The sequence below is a fragment of the Ixodes scapularis genome, unplaced genomic scaffold (assembly GCF_016920785.2).
Source record: "Ixodes scapularis isolate PalLabHiFi unplaced genomic scaffold, ASM1692078v2 PGA_scaffold0__279_contigs__length_252992795, whole genome shotgun sequence".
NCBI classification, from domain to species: domain Eukaryota; kingdom Metazoa; phylum Arthropoda; class Arachnida; order Ixodida; family Ixodidae; genus Ixodes; species Ixodes scapularis.
Genome location: NW_024609835.1, coordinates 215,837,273 through 215,851,674, shown reverse-complemented (window position 1 = coordinate 215,851,674; position 14,402 = coordinate 215,837,273). Strand labels below are relative to the sequence as shown.

Genomic DNA, 14,402 nt, shown 5'->3' with positions numbered 1-14,402 from the left:
TGGTTCTTTAAACAGCGCGAACTGTATTGTTGGTTTCATTTCTGAATTGTTTCGTGTTGTCTCTGTTTCTGTCGTGTCCTTAAATCTCAGTGATTTGCTTTGTTCGGGGTTTGCAAGGTTTCAGCAGACCCGTCCTCTTTTTTAAAAGGTTCTTTTTTTTTAATTAGATGCTGTATATGGGGTGTCTGTTCATGCAGGCTTAGGCCATCCCAACAATGTCAGGACTGCTTTCTGCTGATCATTTTCATAACCTAAATATAATTCTGTTAGAACCCAGGGAACAATTTTTGCAACAGATATATCCCTCATTGCCTCTACGCACGCCTTATAAATTCTGGGAACTGGATGGAAATAGTGTATTAGGTTCACCGCTATCTTTCGATGATTTTCCGAGTGATGCTGCCACACTCCCCGAATGCGGCCAGCAGAAGTACTCATTCAGTCACTTTAGGGCACGCAGCATTCAATCGGTTGAGGCGTTTTCAAAGCTGGAAGATATAGTGATGCCTCGATTATATGACTTTCAGGAGACTGCGCGAGAACATTGGATAATCCAAAAAGCAACAATTACGGGACAAAGATATGCACAACCTCCAAACAGCCATTAAGCTGATAATCTGCTGGAATCTGAAGAAGCTAGAACCCTCATGCAACTATGAATGTAACCTAGAAATTATGTAATAGAGGTGCCAATCAATTGAGTTTCTGCTGACTCATCCAGTCGTACATAAACCGGGGACGCATAATTGGGGTTTTACTGTATCCACTGTGGGACACATTTCATGCTCAATCGCATAATGTGTAGAAGTTTCTTAAAAATTTCTGGGCATTGCCTTTAAGGACTAGCATTTTCAAGATAAAAAACAAACAAACAGGAAACTGCTTTAATAAACGACACAGATCAAGCCTGGAATGTGCTCGACAGCGGATGTTTTCTTCAGCTTCGATAATACTTCCCCAGTCGACTGCTGCATGCTGCAAGATTACCAATTCAGAACTTCCGGAGGCTGCAATCACAGAGTGGAGAAGCGTAATTATAGTTGGAGGCACCTACTACAGTCCATGTGCATGTTCTCTTAAAGGGGCACTTGCATGGCTGTTAGGGATATAGCTAATAGTAATCAATTATATTGATTACTATTAGCCTTGGCACACTCGCAACTGTTGTTTATTTGGAAAGACAATTTACTATATAGGCCCCTTCGGCCAGCCTAGTCATCATCACTTCGCGCGAAGCATTTTTGTTTAATAGTGCAATTGATGCCTCACTTACACACTCTTTTCCTTTTTCCTAAATATCATATTCCTCATGCAGTTCTCTGCTTGTTTTGTCATTGTATCTGGCAAGAATCTTAACATTGTGCAACACCAAGGAACAAGGGCATCTACTGCAGTGAAAGGCGAGGTGGCCAGACAGGCTAGCTCACGTGGCAGCCACGTGCTCATGGGCACGCTCATTCATGCATCCACAAATGTATTGTGTTTTATGCTGCAAGGCTCAGACGGCTGCTCTATGCTGTTGATTCTGTGGCAGAGCCGAGCCATCTTATTGGATGCCAAGGACACCACAGGAATGCGGTGGCGCTGACCGACTTCCCTTAATTGTGTGAAACTGAGGGTATGGTATCACAGCTGGTCTTACATTGGACCTCTCACGAGTGGGTTTGTTTATTTAGAAGCAACCTACCTGCAGATGTGTATAATTCAGGTCGCCAAAAGCTTGTTAAATAAAGTTGAGGCATAAACAAACCTGCTCGTGAGAGGCCCAATGTGAGACCAGATGTGGTACCATACTTACACTCATACCTGCCAACTCTTCCGAATTTTTTGTAAAATGTACAAATTGGGACTAATTTTACGATATTACGAATCTTGCTTCAAATCTTACAAACATTTTTTTTTGTTGTTGTTTTTGTAACTCTGTTGTTGGTGGTATCTTGCATTGCCACAAGAGGGCGATAGGTACCGTCCACAGCAGCGTCGCGGTTTTTACTATCCGTCTATCCGGTGGCCACGGATCGAAAACCAATCCAAAGCTCAAAGCCTTTGTTCGTGTGTTCGGCGGAGCAGAGGTGCACGTTGGTTCGGCGTGTTCAGACGTTGTTGGGCCTCGTTGTTTCGGCCAGTTTCGAGGCAAAAACTATGGCGTCTGTGTTTGTTGCACGTTTAACTGTAGCATTCTCCTGGTCACTGTGGCTTCGCGGCGCAATGCCGAACTCGAAACCTCAAAAGAGGTACTTTCAGGTGTTCCTGAAGTCCTACACGTCGAAATTTCCGTGCTTCATGCCGCCCAAAAAGCAAGATAAGTTTGGATTGTGTAGCACGTACACGTGTGATGTAAGCGTTTCGCACGCTGGCCAGGCTGAAATTAAGCTGCACATCGCTTCGCGTACCCCCCCCCCCCCCCCCGGCCTCAGCCGCGCGACTTTTACGGATTTTAAAGTCGACAGGTTCGCAGGTATGTACACTCAGCGTCACACAATTCAAGGAAGCCGGTCAGCGGTACCGCACTACTGTGATATCTTCGGCACACAATAGGATGGCTTGGCTCTGCCACAGAATCAACAGGCCCAAGCCCCGCCGTCTTAGCCTCGCAGCATAAAACACAAGGATAAAATTGCTGGGTGTGTTTTGGGCGTTGTTTATCAGATACCATTATTGTGAGGGGCAGTGTATATGGGCCAGATGTGTGAATGACCCTGCCCGTGAGCATGTGGCTGCCACGCGAGCCAGCCTGTCTGGCCACCTCGCCATTCACTGCAGCAGATGCCTCTGTTCCCCGGTATTGCATTATGTTAAGATTCTCACAAATACAATGACAGAACAAGCAGAGAACTGCGTGAAGCATATGAAATTCGGGAAAAAGGAAAAAAGCGTGTGAGTGAGGCATCAATCGCCCTATTAAACAAAAATGCTTGACGCCAATGTGATGGTAACTAGCCTGACCAGTGGACTTTATGTAGTAAATGTTCAAACTAGCCTTATTACCCTCTTTACTATTAGCTAGCTCTCTTCATCAAACACTTCCTTACCACCAGCATGTCACGGCCATTCGTGCACATGCGCTCATCTAAAAGGCATTCATATGGATGTAATGACCGTATTTGGTTCTATTTTTATGTTTCAGATAACCTTTGGAGACATTGCGCTTCCTGAAGCGCAGTTGAAGCATGTCGACACGAAGCAGCCATCCATTTACATTCAGGAACTCGCAGTCATGGTATTTGGAACTGAGGCCCTGACAAACTGCTGCCTTACGGGGTCGGCAATGAAGGGAAAGCTTCCTAAAAACGGAGTTAAGGACTTGATAGGTGAGTAAATTGCCGCAAAGAAGAAATGGCAAGGCACTATTGCAATCAAACTTAACAGGAACAAATACTAAGTCTACTCTTGACATATATTGGACTTAAATCTTGGACAAAAGCTCACCAGACAGAAGCTTACCGGTCAAAAGCTCACCACGTGAAAATTTCATGTTGGTCTTAACACGAGTGCAGACAACTTCGATCCGGGAGTCAAAGAAAGAATAAAAACACTTAAGGACAAGGACAGACAGCACAGTTCTTTCAACTAGCAACACACATTTACTGGTGTCTCCTTCAATAGTGCTATCTTCTTCCTAACGTTTGAGACTAAAGAGGAAGATGCGGAATTAATATATTCATATACACCCGGAAAAAACCACACAAATTTACACCCAATACACTAGATATAAAGAATTCAGAAAGAAAGAACAAAGAAAAAGAAAAACACTATTGACAAATTGAGATAGAGCGCCCTTTGGCTAATCCAGCTCTGGTTTCAGGTAGTTGATCTCATTTCTGGACAAGGCGAGAGAAGGGGCAGCGATGTTGTGATCGTCATGGGCTATCTTGTATGCCTCAATGATCTCTCTCCCGAGCTTGTTCTTATGTCTCCCAATCGTGCAGGTGTCCTGGAACCGGGCTTCACAGTTTGTACAGAGACGTTGATGAACCACTATTGGGTGAAAAGTGTCGTCCGAAGCACGAGAGACCTCGAGGACGTGCTCTCGTAGGCGCGTGTTAAGGCAACGACCCGTCTGTCCAATGTATCGGTCGCCACAGGAGAGAGGGATGGAGTATACCACCCCCTCTTCACAGGGAACGGTCTGATGAGCGTGTTTGATGGAACATCTTTTGATGGATTCGTTATTGTTCACACGCCTGCACAGTTGTTTCAGGCGCAACTTGCACGAGAAGACAACCGAAACGTTGAAGCGCGCTGCAATTGCCTTCAGTCTGTGCGCCGAGTTGTGCACATAGGGAATGCAGATAACGCGTGAAGGCTTACTACGTGGAGCACGGGGCCTTTGGGTGGTTAGAATTAACTGAACAAGAACGGTGCTCAGTAGACCTTGCGGATAACCTGCTCTGAGGAGAGGTTCTTGTTGTTTTGCAATGCTGAAGCTTGCAAAGTGAGAACATGATTTGGTGCGAGAAGATTAGAGGAGAGACCGGATGATTCCATGTTTTACCAGTTTAGAATGGGAACTGCAGAATGGAAGAATAGGTTTCCGAGACCGTTGTTGGAAGGCCCAACAAATGCCGGTCGGAAGAAGATGCAGACGAAGATCGAGATACTGGAGACCATCGCCTGAGCTGTCCTCCCTTGTGAAATTCAGGCCTGAGGACGAAGAAGTGAAGGCTTGAACTACAGAATCAGAAGAAACTGAGATCGGGTGAATGACTAAATAATCATCCACGTAACGAAAAACATGGAAGACAAGTGACAACTCTTCAAGGCGTGCTTCAATCTCCCTTTCCATATACGTTAGAAATATTTCGCTGAGGATTGGGGCAAGGCAGGAGCCTATGCAGACACCTTTCTTTTGCCTGAGAATTTCCTTTCCATGTTCGACGAGTGTTGATTGTAGATATAGGGCCAAAAGGTCTAGGAAACCCCGTTCAGATACCCCAGATGAGTTCTGAAAGTCGCATGGGCCATGTTCGTGGATGACACTTGACACAGAATCCATAAGAAATGCGGCATCTAATCGGTGATATAGTTCCTCAATGTCTAACGAAAACATGGTAAAGGCCTCGGGAGTTGAATGGAGGTCATGAAGTCGGGATACAAGTTCTGTGGAGTTGGCAACTCTGAAAGGTTGGTTGAGACTGATCGATGACAGATGCTTTTGCAGAAAAAGACCAAGAGGCTTCTGCCAACATCCCCGAACCTTCCGACTACAAGGGTCGACCAACTAACTTCAGTCCATTCTGTTGCGACTCACATTCCAGAACAAGACCGGCAAGCTTTTCTTGATGCTGGAGTCCGATCCGCCTGCGCCCATGCTCCTCCACCTACGGGCAAAGTTCCGATCCGGGCTACAGTTGAAGAATTGCAAAGAAGTCACCTGAAACTACTGGAATCAGATAAAATAGGTGTTTTTGTCATCTTAGATGAAGGTTCCTATGGGCAGAAGGTGAGCCAGGCATTGAAAAAGAATTTTGATACTCTGAAGACCAGGCCTTCAGGGTCTCTCCGTTCAAAGGCAAAGCAACTTTGCTGCTCCCTTAATCTCCCGGCTCTTAAAGCTGCCATTGGGGCTCCTTCCAAGCAATACCTAACTGTGTTTTTCACGGCAAAAACCCATAAAGAAGGAGTTCCCTTAAGAAGCATCATTTCAGAAAAGGGATGTTGGAAGAAGCCTCTTGGTCTTTTTCTGCAAAAGCATCTGTCATCGATCAGTCTCAACCAACCTTTCAGAGTTGCCAACTCCACAGAACTTGTATCCCGACTTCGTGACCTCCATTCAACTCCCGAGGCCTTTACCATGTTTTCGTTAGACATTGAGGAACTATATTACCGATTAGATCCCGCATTTCTTATGGATTCTGTGTCAAGTGCCATCCACGAACATGGCCCATGCGACTTTCAGAACTCATCTGGGGTATCTGAACGGGGTTTCCTAGACCTTTTGGCCCCATATCTACAATCAACACTCGTCGAACATGGAAAGAAAATTCTCAGGCAAAAGAAAGGTGTCTGCATAGGCTCCTGCCTTGCCCCAATCCTCAGCGAAATATTTCTAACGTATGTGGATAGGGAGATTGAAGCACGCCTTGAAGAGTTGTCACTTGTTTTCCATGTTTTTCGTTACGTGGATGATTATTTAGTCATTCACCCGATCTCAGTTTCTTCTGATTCTTTAGTTCAAGCCTTCACTTCTTCGTCCTCAGGCCTGAATTTCACAAGGGAAGACAGCTCAGGCGATGGTCTCCAGTATCTCGATCTTCGTCTGCATCTTCTTCCGACCGGCATTTGTTGGGCCTTCCAACAACGGTCTCGGAAACCTATTCTTCCATTCTGCAGTTCCCATTCTAAACTGGTAAAACATGGAATCATCCGGTCTCTCCTCTCATCTTCTCGCACCAAATCATGTTCTCACTTTGCAAGCTTCAGCAGTGCAAAACAACAAGAACGTCTCCTCAGAGCAGGTTATCCGCAAGGTCTACTGAGCACCATTCTTGTTCAGTTAATTCTAACCACCCAAAGGCCCCGTGCTCCACGTAGTAAGCCTTCACGCGTTATCTGCATTCCCTATGTGAACAACTCGGCGCACAGACTGAAGGCAATTGCAGCGCGCTTCAACGTTTCGGTTGTCTTCTCGTGCAAGTTGCGCCTGAAACAACTGTGCAGGCGTGTGAACAATAACGAATCCATCAAAAGATGTTCCATCAAACACGCTCATCAGACCGTTCCCTGTGAAGAGGGGGTGGTATACTCCATCCCTCTCTCCTGTGGCGACCGATACATTGGACAGACGGGTCGTTGCCTTAACACGCGCCTACGAGAGCACGTCCTCGAGGTCTCTCGTGCTTCGGACGACACTTTTCACCCAATAGTGGTTCATCAACGTCTCTGTACAAACTGTGAAGCCCGGTTCCAGGACACCTGCACGATTGGGAGACATAAGAACAAGCTCGGGAGAGAGATCATTGAGGCATACAAGATAGCCCATGACGATCACAACATCGCTGCCCCTTCTTTCGCCTTGTCCAGAAATGAGATCAACTACCTGAAACCAGAGCTGGATTAGCCAAAGGGCGCTCTATCTCAATTTGTCAATAGTGTTTTTCTTTTTCTTTTTTCTTTCTTTCTGAATTCTTTATATTTAGTGTATTGGGTGTAAGGTTGTGTGGTTTTTTCCGGGTGTATATGAATATATTGATTCCGCATCTTCCTCTTTAGTCTCAAACGTTAGGAAGAAGATAGCACTATTGAAGGAGACACCAGTAAATGTGTGTTGCTAGTTGAAAGAACTGTGCTGTCTGTCCTTGTCCTGAAGTGTTTTTATTCTTTCTTTGACTCCCGTATTTTCACCAACACGCTCTTTCATCTTTGTCTCTTATATTTTTGAGCTTTCTATGTCTTGTCCATGTCCCACCTTCAAACCGTCTGAATTCGACCCTGTAAGGTTTTTTCAAGCAGCAAGCTTCTTTTCAAGCATGGCCCTTCTTCGCCTCAGGCTACGTTCCCTTGGGCTTCACATCCGCAAAGGCATTCCTCACCCTGGAGTGGAAGCTATGCTGGGTTTCTGTTGCCACAACTGGGCTTCAAACTACAGACTCATGCAAATTTCAAGGAAGGAGGTGTCACGACAGTTACGCCTGATGGAAACGATCCTCCCACAACAGATGACCATCATCTTTGGACCAGGTTATGGAACCCACTCATCTTTCCGGTTCCTCCAAAAGGCTGCGTCCAATCTTCTCGAATCTTCATGGAAGAAGGTTGTCACCGGTGTGACCACTATTCACCATAAGACCCCCCAAACGAAATTGGAGCCTCCGGTCGTTCTATGTGATCATCAACTAAGTTCTGGCACCTTGGATCTCCTTTCCAAGGGTCCCAAGTTTTCCCCGAACCTTCCGACTACAAGGGTCGACCAACTAACTTCAGTCCATTATGTTGCGACTCACATTCCAGAACAAGACCGGCAAGCTTTTCTTGATGCTGGAGTCCGATCCGCCTGCGCCCATGCTCCTCCACCTATGGGCAAAGTTCCGATCCGGGCTACAGTCGAAGAATTGCAAAGAAGTCACCTGAAACTACTGGAATCAGATAAAACAGGTGTTTTTGTCATCTTAGATGAAGGTTCCTATGGGCAGAAGGTGAGCCAGGCATTGAAAAATAATTTTGATATTCTGAAGACCAGGCCTTCAGGGTCTCTCCGTTCAAAGGCAAAGCAACTTTGCTGCTCCCTTAATATCCCGGCTCTTAAAGCTGCCATTGGGGCTCCTTCCAAGCAATACCTAACTGTGTTTTTCACGGCAAAAACCCATAAAGAAGGAGTTCCCTTAAGAAGCATCATTTCAGAAAAGGGATGTTGGCAGAAGCCTCTTGGTCTTTTTCTGCAAAAGCATCTGTCATCGATCAGTCTCAACCAACCTTTCAGAGTTGCCAACTCCACAGAACTTGTATCCCGACTTCATGACCTCCATTCAACTTCCGAGGCCTTTACCATGTTTTCGTTAGATATTGAGGAACTATATTACCGATTAGATCCCGCATTTCTTATGGATTCTGTGTCAAGTGCCATCCACGAACATGGCCCATGCGACTTTCAGAACTCATCTGGGGTATCTGAACGGGGTTTCCTAGACCTTTTGGCCCTATATCTACAATCAACACTCGTCGAACATGGAAAGGAAATTCTCAGGCAAAAGAAGGGTGTCTGCATAGGCTCCTGCCTTGCCCCAATCCTCAGCGAACTATTTCTAACGTGTGTGGATGGGGAGATTGAAGCACGCCTTGAAGAGTTGTCACTTGTCTTCCATGTTTTTCGTTACGTGGATGATTATTTAGACATTCACCCGATCTCAGTTTATTCTGATTCTGTAGTTCAAGCCTTCACTGCTTCGTCCTCAGGCCTGAATTTCACAAGGGAAGACAGCTCAGGCGATGGTCTCCAGTATCTCGATCTTCGTCTGCATCTTCTTCCGACCGGCATTTGTTGGGCCTTCCAACAACGGTCTCGGAAACCTATTCTTCCATTCTGCAGTTCCCATTCTAAACTGGTAAAACATGGAATCATCCGGTCTCTCCTCTCATCTTCTCGCACCAAATCATGTTCTCACTTTGCAAGCTTCAGCATTGCAAAACAACAAGAACGTCTCCTCAGAGCAGGTTATCCGCAAGGTCTACTGAGCACCATTCTTGTTCAGTTAATTCTAACCACCCAAAGGCCCCGTGCTCCACGTAGTAAGCCTTCACGCGTTATCTGCATTCCCTATGTGCACAACTCGGCGCACAGACTGAAGGCAATTGCAGCGCGCTTCAACGTTTCGGTTGTCTTCTCGTGCAAGTTGCGCCTGAAACAACTGTGCAGGCGTGTGAACAATAACGAATCCATCAAAAGATGTTCCATCAAACACGCTCATCAGACCGTTCCCTGTGAAGAGGGGGTGGTATACCCCATCCCTCTCTCCTGTGGCGACCGATACATTGGACAGACGGGTCGTTGCCTTAACACGCGCCTACGAGAGCACGTCCTCGAGGTCTCTCGTGCTTCGGACGACACTTTTCACCCAATAGTGGTTCATCAACGTCTCTGTACAAACTGTGAAGCCCGGTTCCAGGACACCTGCACGATTGGGAGACATAAGAACAAGCTCGGGAGAGAGATCATTGAGGCATACAAGATAGCCCATGACGATCACAACATCGCTGCCCCTTCTCTCGCCTTGTCCAGAAATGAGATCAACTACCTGAAACCAGAGCTGGATTAGCCAAAGGGCGCTCTATCTCAATTTGTCAATAGTGTTTTTCTTTTTCTTCTTTTTTTTTTCTTTCTGAATTCTTTATATTTAGTGTATTGGGTGTAAATTTGTGTGGTTTTTTCCGGGTGTATATGAATATATTAATTCCGCATCTTCCTCTTTAGTCTCAAACGTTAGGAAGAAGATAGCACTATTAAAGGAGACACCAGTAAATGTGTGTTGCTAGTTGAAAGAACTGTGCTGTCTGTCCTTGTCCTTAAGTGTTTTTATTCTTTCTTTGACTCCCGTATTTTCACCAACACGCTCTTTCATCTTTGTAACTTCAATCCATGTGTGCGACACTAAAACACAACAATGAATTAAACCTGATAGGCACATGGTTTGTTGATTAGACTGGAAACAAGTTTATCGATTGGTTAGAAGGAAATGCAGTCCCGTACAGGCTGCCTCCAGCAGTCTTGGTAGATCTCGGTGTACCTGGAGCCCCTTGCAAATATTTTCCAGACGGTTGTGGCATACCTTGAGTCAACCCAGATTGATCTTATCAGCTTCAGCTCCACTCAGTTTGGTGACCTAAATTTTTGTCCCAAATCGTTGCTTCTGTGCCTGTTATGGCTTACCTGTCGACACCGTTGCATGAGATGGGGTACCACTTCTAAAAATAGTGCAATGTCCATTGCGTCCGCACTTTGGTCCAGCTCGTGATTCACCGGGTAGCCAAAAAAAAAGGGGGTGAGCTATTGTGTGGGTCTACGAAAAAAACGGGTGACCTTCTGTCCGGTGAGCTTTTGTCTGGTCACCATTGGACTTGTGTCTCGGTACTCATGGATGGTTGTTTCTTTTTGGCTTATGTTGGAGAAGGTATTTGTCTTTTTGTGTCATTACGTCTTGCGCTACACCTCTGGTTTCCAATAATGTGCCCCAGTTCTAGCATACTTTAATTTTTGCCTAGATTATATTTCACTCTGATGTTCCTTCAGCTTAATTTTGATCGTCGATTTATATCAGCGATTAAACTTAACGAAACTTCAGTATTGTTTACTTTTGTGTACAATTTTCTGAAGACAGCTGACTGTTTACCCCAGCTTTAGGCTGCTGAATCTTTCAAAAACTTTCAGCTTGTTCAGTTGTTTTTAAAGTAATTGTTTCGTACAGTATGGCCTCAGTTGGTTTTATATCAGTAAACCCTGAATTATAATATAAAATAGATGTCAGAATCAAAATTAAAAAATGTGGTCATTTGTGTGTTTAAAATTATTGTCTAGCTACGCTATCTCCGACTTTCTAGCCAGATACCCTGAGGCACTGGTTCTCGAACAGGGTTCCTAGTACAGTATACTGAGGGTTCTTTCAGCACCTGAACTTCCTCGATCGTTCCTACACCATTGTCATACACTCAATTGCAACAATGCCAAGAGTGGAAGGGGCTCCTCGGCTAACAATAACTATAGTAAATTTTTGTTCGCTGATGTCAGAAAGTTTGAGAGTCCCTGTCACAATGAATGTTATGTTTGCAGGCTTTTAAAGGGGTTATGAAATAGTCTTCAGACTTCGGCCAAGTAAGTGTGGCAGTATCTGACCATCGCATGTACAGTGAAGATCAGAAAACAAGTTTTTCCAAGGTGCACTAGTTTTATTTAAAAATTAAATAGACTCAAGCTTGGGGGGCCCCTCAACCTTTATAGTCCTTTCCAGGTCACGTGCGTGTGACATGAATTGGGGGGCCAAATGAGTGAATGACAACCTTAGCTTCAAATTGGGCAGATACCTGCTGAACTCGCAAACTCGACCACCATTGGCGCCAAGCCAGTAGTTCCTGAGGCCACCATAAGCTGCATGATGAAAAATGGACCCTTTTTTTCCTTTCTGATTACGCAGTGCGCTCGCGACATTTTGAGGGATCACGGTGTGTTTTCTCGTACTTGTGATAAGGTAAAAGAAATAAAAGTAACGAGCTCCAGACTGTTTCCACAGTAAACTTGTTTCATGATCCCTTTAATGCAATGCAAATTGACGAAATGCCTTTTTTTGACATTATTTCACAGCAGAAATATTTCACAGTTGCCAATAAACATAGTCATTGGTCCCTGTGCTCAATATATTTAGATGATTAACTTTTTGTTGTTGGTTTCTCTTTGTGAAATTTTCTAAAATTATGTGGACCTGAAGTATAATTTTAAGTAGTATTAAGTAAATATGGAGTCTTAAGGCAAGTTCCTTAATTGTCTATTGTCTTCTCTTTTCAGCTTTTGTCACTGCCAATTCCCTGGAGAAATTCGGAAGTCCGTGAAAGAATACCTGTAAAGGAAGTGCAGCAATGCTTCCTACACTCAAAACAAAGCCTCCAACACACAAAAGAAAACTGCAGAATGAAAAAAAAAAATTAGCTTCCATTTTTATTCATTTTGCGCATTGGCTTTTTTTTCTCTCTTAAATCTGATCAGCGATTAATTTAGATTTTATTTAACAAGTGCATTAACTTTTTTCATTCCTTTTACTTTAGTCATGTAGGTGATGTTACTTCAGTCATGGTAGATGATAAATATTGTAGGTTTTATATTAACAGGTGCAATACTATTTTTGCTCGTTTTTCTTCAGCATGATAGTTTGTAATTATTTTTTTCTTCTAATACGAGCTTGTTTTTAAAGCTTTAAGTGCATCTGTGATATTTGTAAGCCACTAAAAGTATTACGTTTTTTGTTCCATCGTAAGTGTTTGTTGTAGGCAACATGTGTTCATTCTATTGAAATAAATATCTGTTTAATAAAAATTTATTACTTTAATTTGTCATCACTTTGAACTCCTCTACATTGAAGCCTGTAACATAATGCATTTCAGTTTCGATAAGTGCAAACCACTGCAATTGCTAAATCAATATAATTTTCTACTTTTCTTTTATGGAATTGGTAAGGAATAAATTAGTGAACTATTAAGTGTACCCACGATTATATTTGAAAGCCTGCTTCCAAGTTTAATCCGGGGTAAAATTTATAGTACTAAAGGCCTGCATAAAAGCATACTAAAATTCTGCTCAGAAGTGTACTAGAAGAAGTATCCTAAAAGGATGGCGAAATGTTACTTCTGAGGTGCGTAAGAAGTGTACTAAAATGCCTTTTACAGGCATGCTTAGAAGTATCATAAAAGGATAGCGAAATGTTACTTTCGAAGTGCGTCAGAAGTATACTAAAATGCCTCTTACAGGTATGCTTAGAAGTATACTAAAAGTATGGCGAAATGCTACTTTTGAAGTGCGTCAGAAGTATACTAAAACCCGGCCAATTTAGAGCATCAAGCATACTTCTGGAAGTGCAAATAAAGTATACTCTAAGAGCCCCGGTTTTTCGCTAAGGGTGGTGTTAGAACAAAATTTATACAATTTAAAATAAAAAAGAAGGGATGACGAAATGCAAGGCTAGGGGGCACAAGCTGCCGCCCATTACAAAGGGTATAAGCCCTTATCATCCATCCATACTCTGTCTTCTTTGCTAGTCTACACTAGTGAAGCGGGCTAGCTTACCAATTCCTGGATAGGTATTATTGGCACTGCTAAACTGTAATTTGTGGGACACGGCTATCAGATAGCACTGATGTCACTGTCATTCGCATGTACACTTTTTCAAAGATAGTTCACCTGCTCGTCCTATGGCAAGACTTAAAAATGTTCTTTTATTTTTATTTTTAGAAGGAAAATAGGAATGGAACGAGCATAATTTTTTGGGTATTTAGGATGCTTAGAGCCTGTCGAATGAGTTATCACCAAGAACAGACAATCTGAGAAACATCTTTAGTGCACCTTTAAGTCAGTACCTGTGCTTGCCTTTTTGTGTGCCTGCCTGTTTGTGTCCTTGTTTTTTCTGCCATTAGTCTGTTCTCCTGAACAAGTCAATGAAGTGAAAACAATAGACAAAATGTCCTGTAGGCCCAGATACGTACCTCACCATCTTGGACAGCAAAGAGAGGTGGCCAAGAGGAGGCCACGGCCTCACCAGGTGGAGCAGCCACTGCAGCACCTAGGATAGCAAATTAAAGGTTAGAGCGACGAGTAACATCAAGGTCTTGATTTGTTTATACGCTAGGACATACTGTAGCTGTAATAAAGAAAAAGATAGCCGCACAACAAATTCAAAATGACGTGCAATGCAGTATAAAGCACAATATTCCTTCACAACGTCAATCTAGCCCTATGCTCAGGAGCTATCTTAGTCAAAACATTGAACCCCATTTCTTTGTTGTAGTAATAGCAGGAAGCATGCATATTCCCAAACAAAATGTATGCTACAGTTGCTAATACGGTGAGATTTCAGCAATGTATGCCCTCAAAATGTTTCGTAATCTCACTCCACCAGTAAATTACTTTCACTTGTTTTAGGATTTTCAGACCATTAGCAAATCGCTTTAACTTGATTTATGACGATGCAAAACTGTAGAGGTAATGTCAGCTCTTTCTTGCGGTACTTTTAGTAAGGTGACACAAGGGCTGCGGTCACTACCATTAAGGTGGTATTGTTGCTTATGATGTTGCCACAGCCAGGCTGCTTTATGCACTAAATAAATGAACACTACCTTTTGAAATCACGCCTTTAAGATGGTATTTATTGATGTGGGATACTGGCAACCTTACCAACTCTCGTTATTACAACTACTGGCCTGTCAGGTAA

At 43.7% G+C, this 14,402-nt stretch overlaps 1 protein-coding gene across 1 annotated transcript; it reads left to right on the top strand.

Moving 5' to 3' along the window:
* The first annotated feature begins 7,469 nt into the window (after positions 1 to 7,469).
* On the top strand, positions 7,470 to 9,752 carry LOC121838060. The gene has a single exon (XM_042294054.1). The coding sequence runs from the start codon at positions 7,470 to 7,472 to the stop codon at positions 9,750 to 9,752; it is 2,283 nt and encodes a 760-aa protein (XP_042149988.1).
* The last annotated feature ends 4,650 nt before the right edge of the window (positions 9,753 to 14,402 follow it).

What these genes read in the sequence shown, in the direction of transcription:
- LOC121838060 (XM_042294054.1), top strand. Translation starts at nt 7,470, where the DNA reads ATGGCCCTTCTTCGCCTCAGGCTACGTTCCCTTGGGCTTCACATCCGC.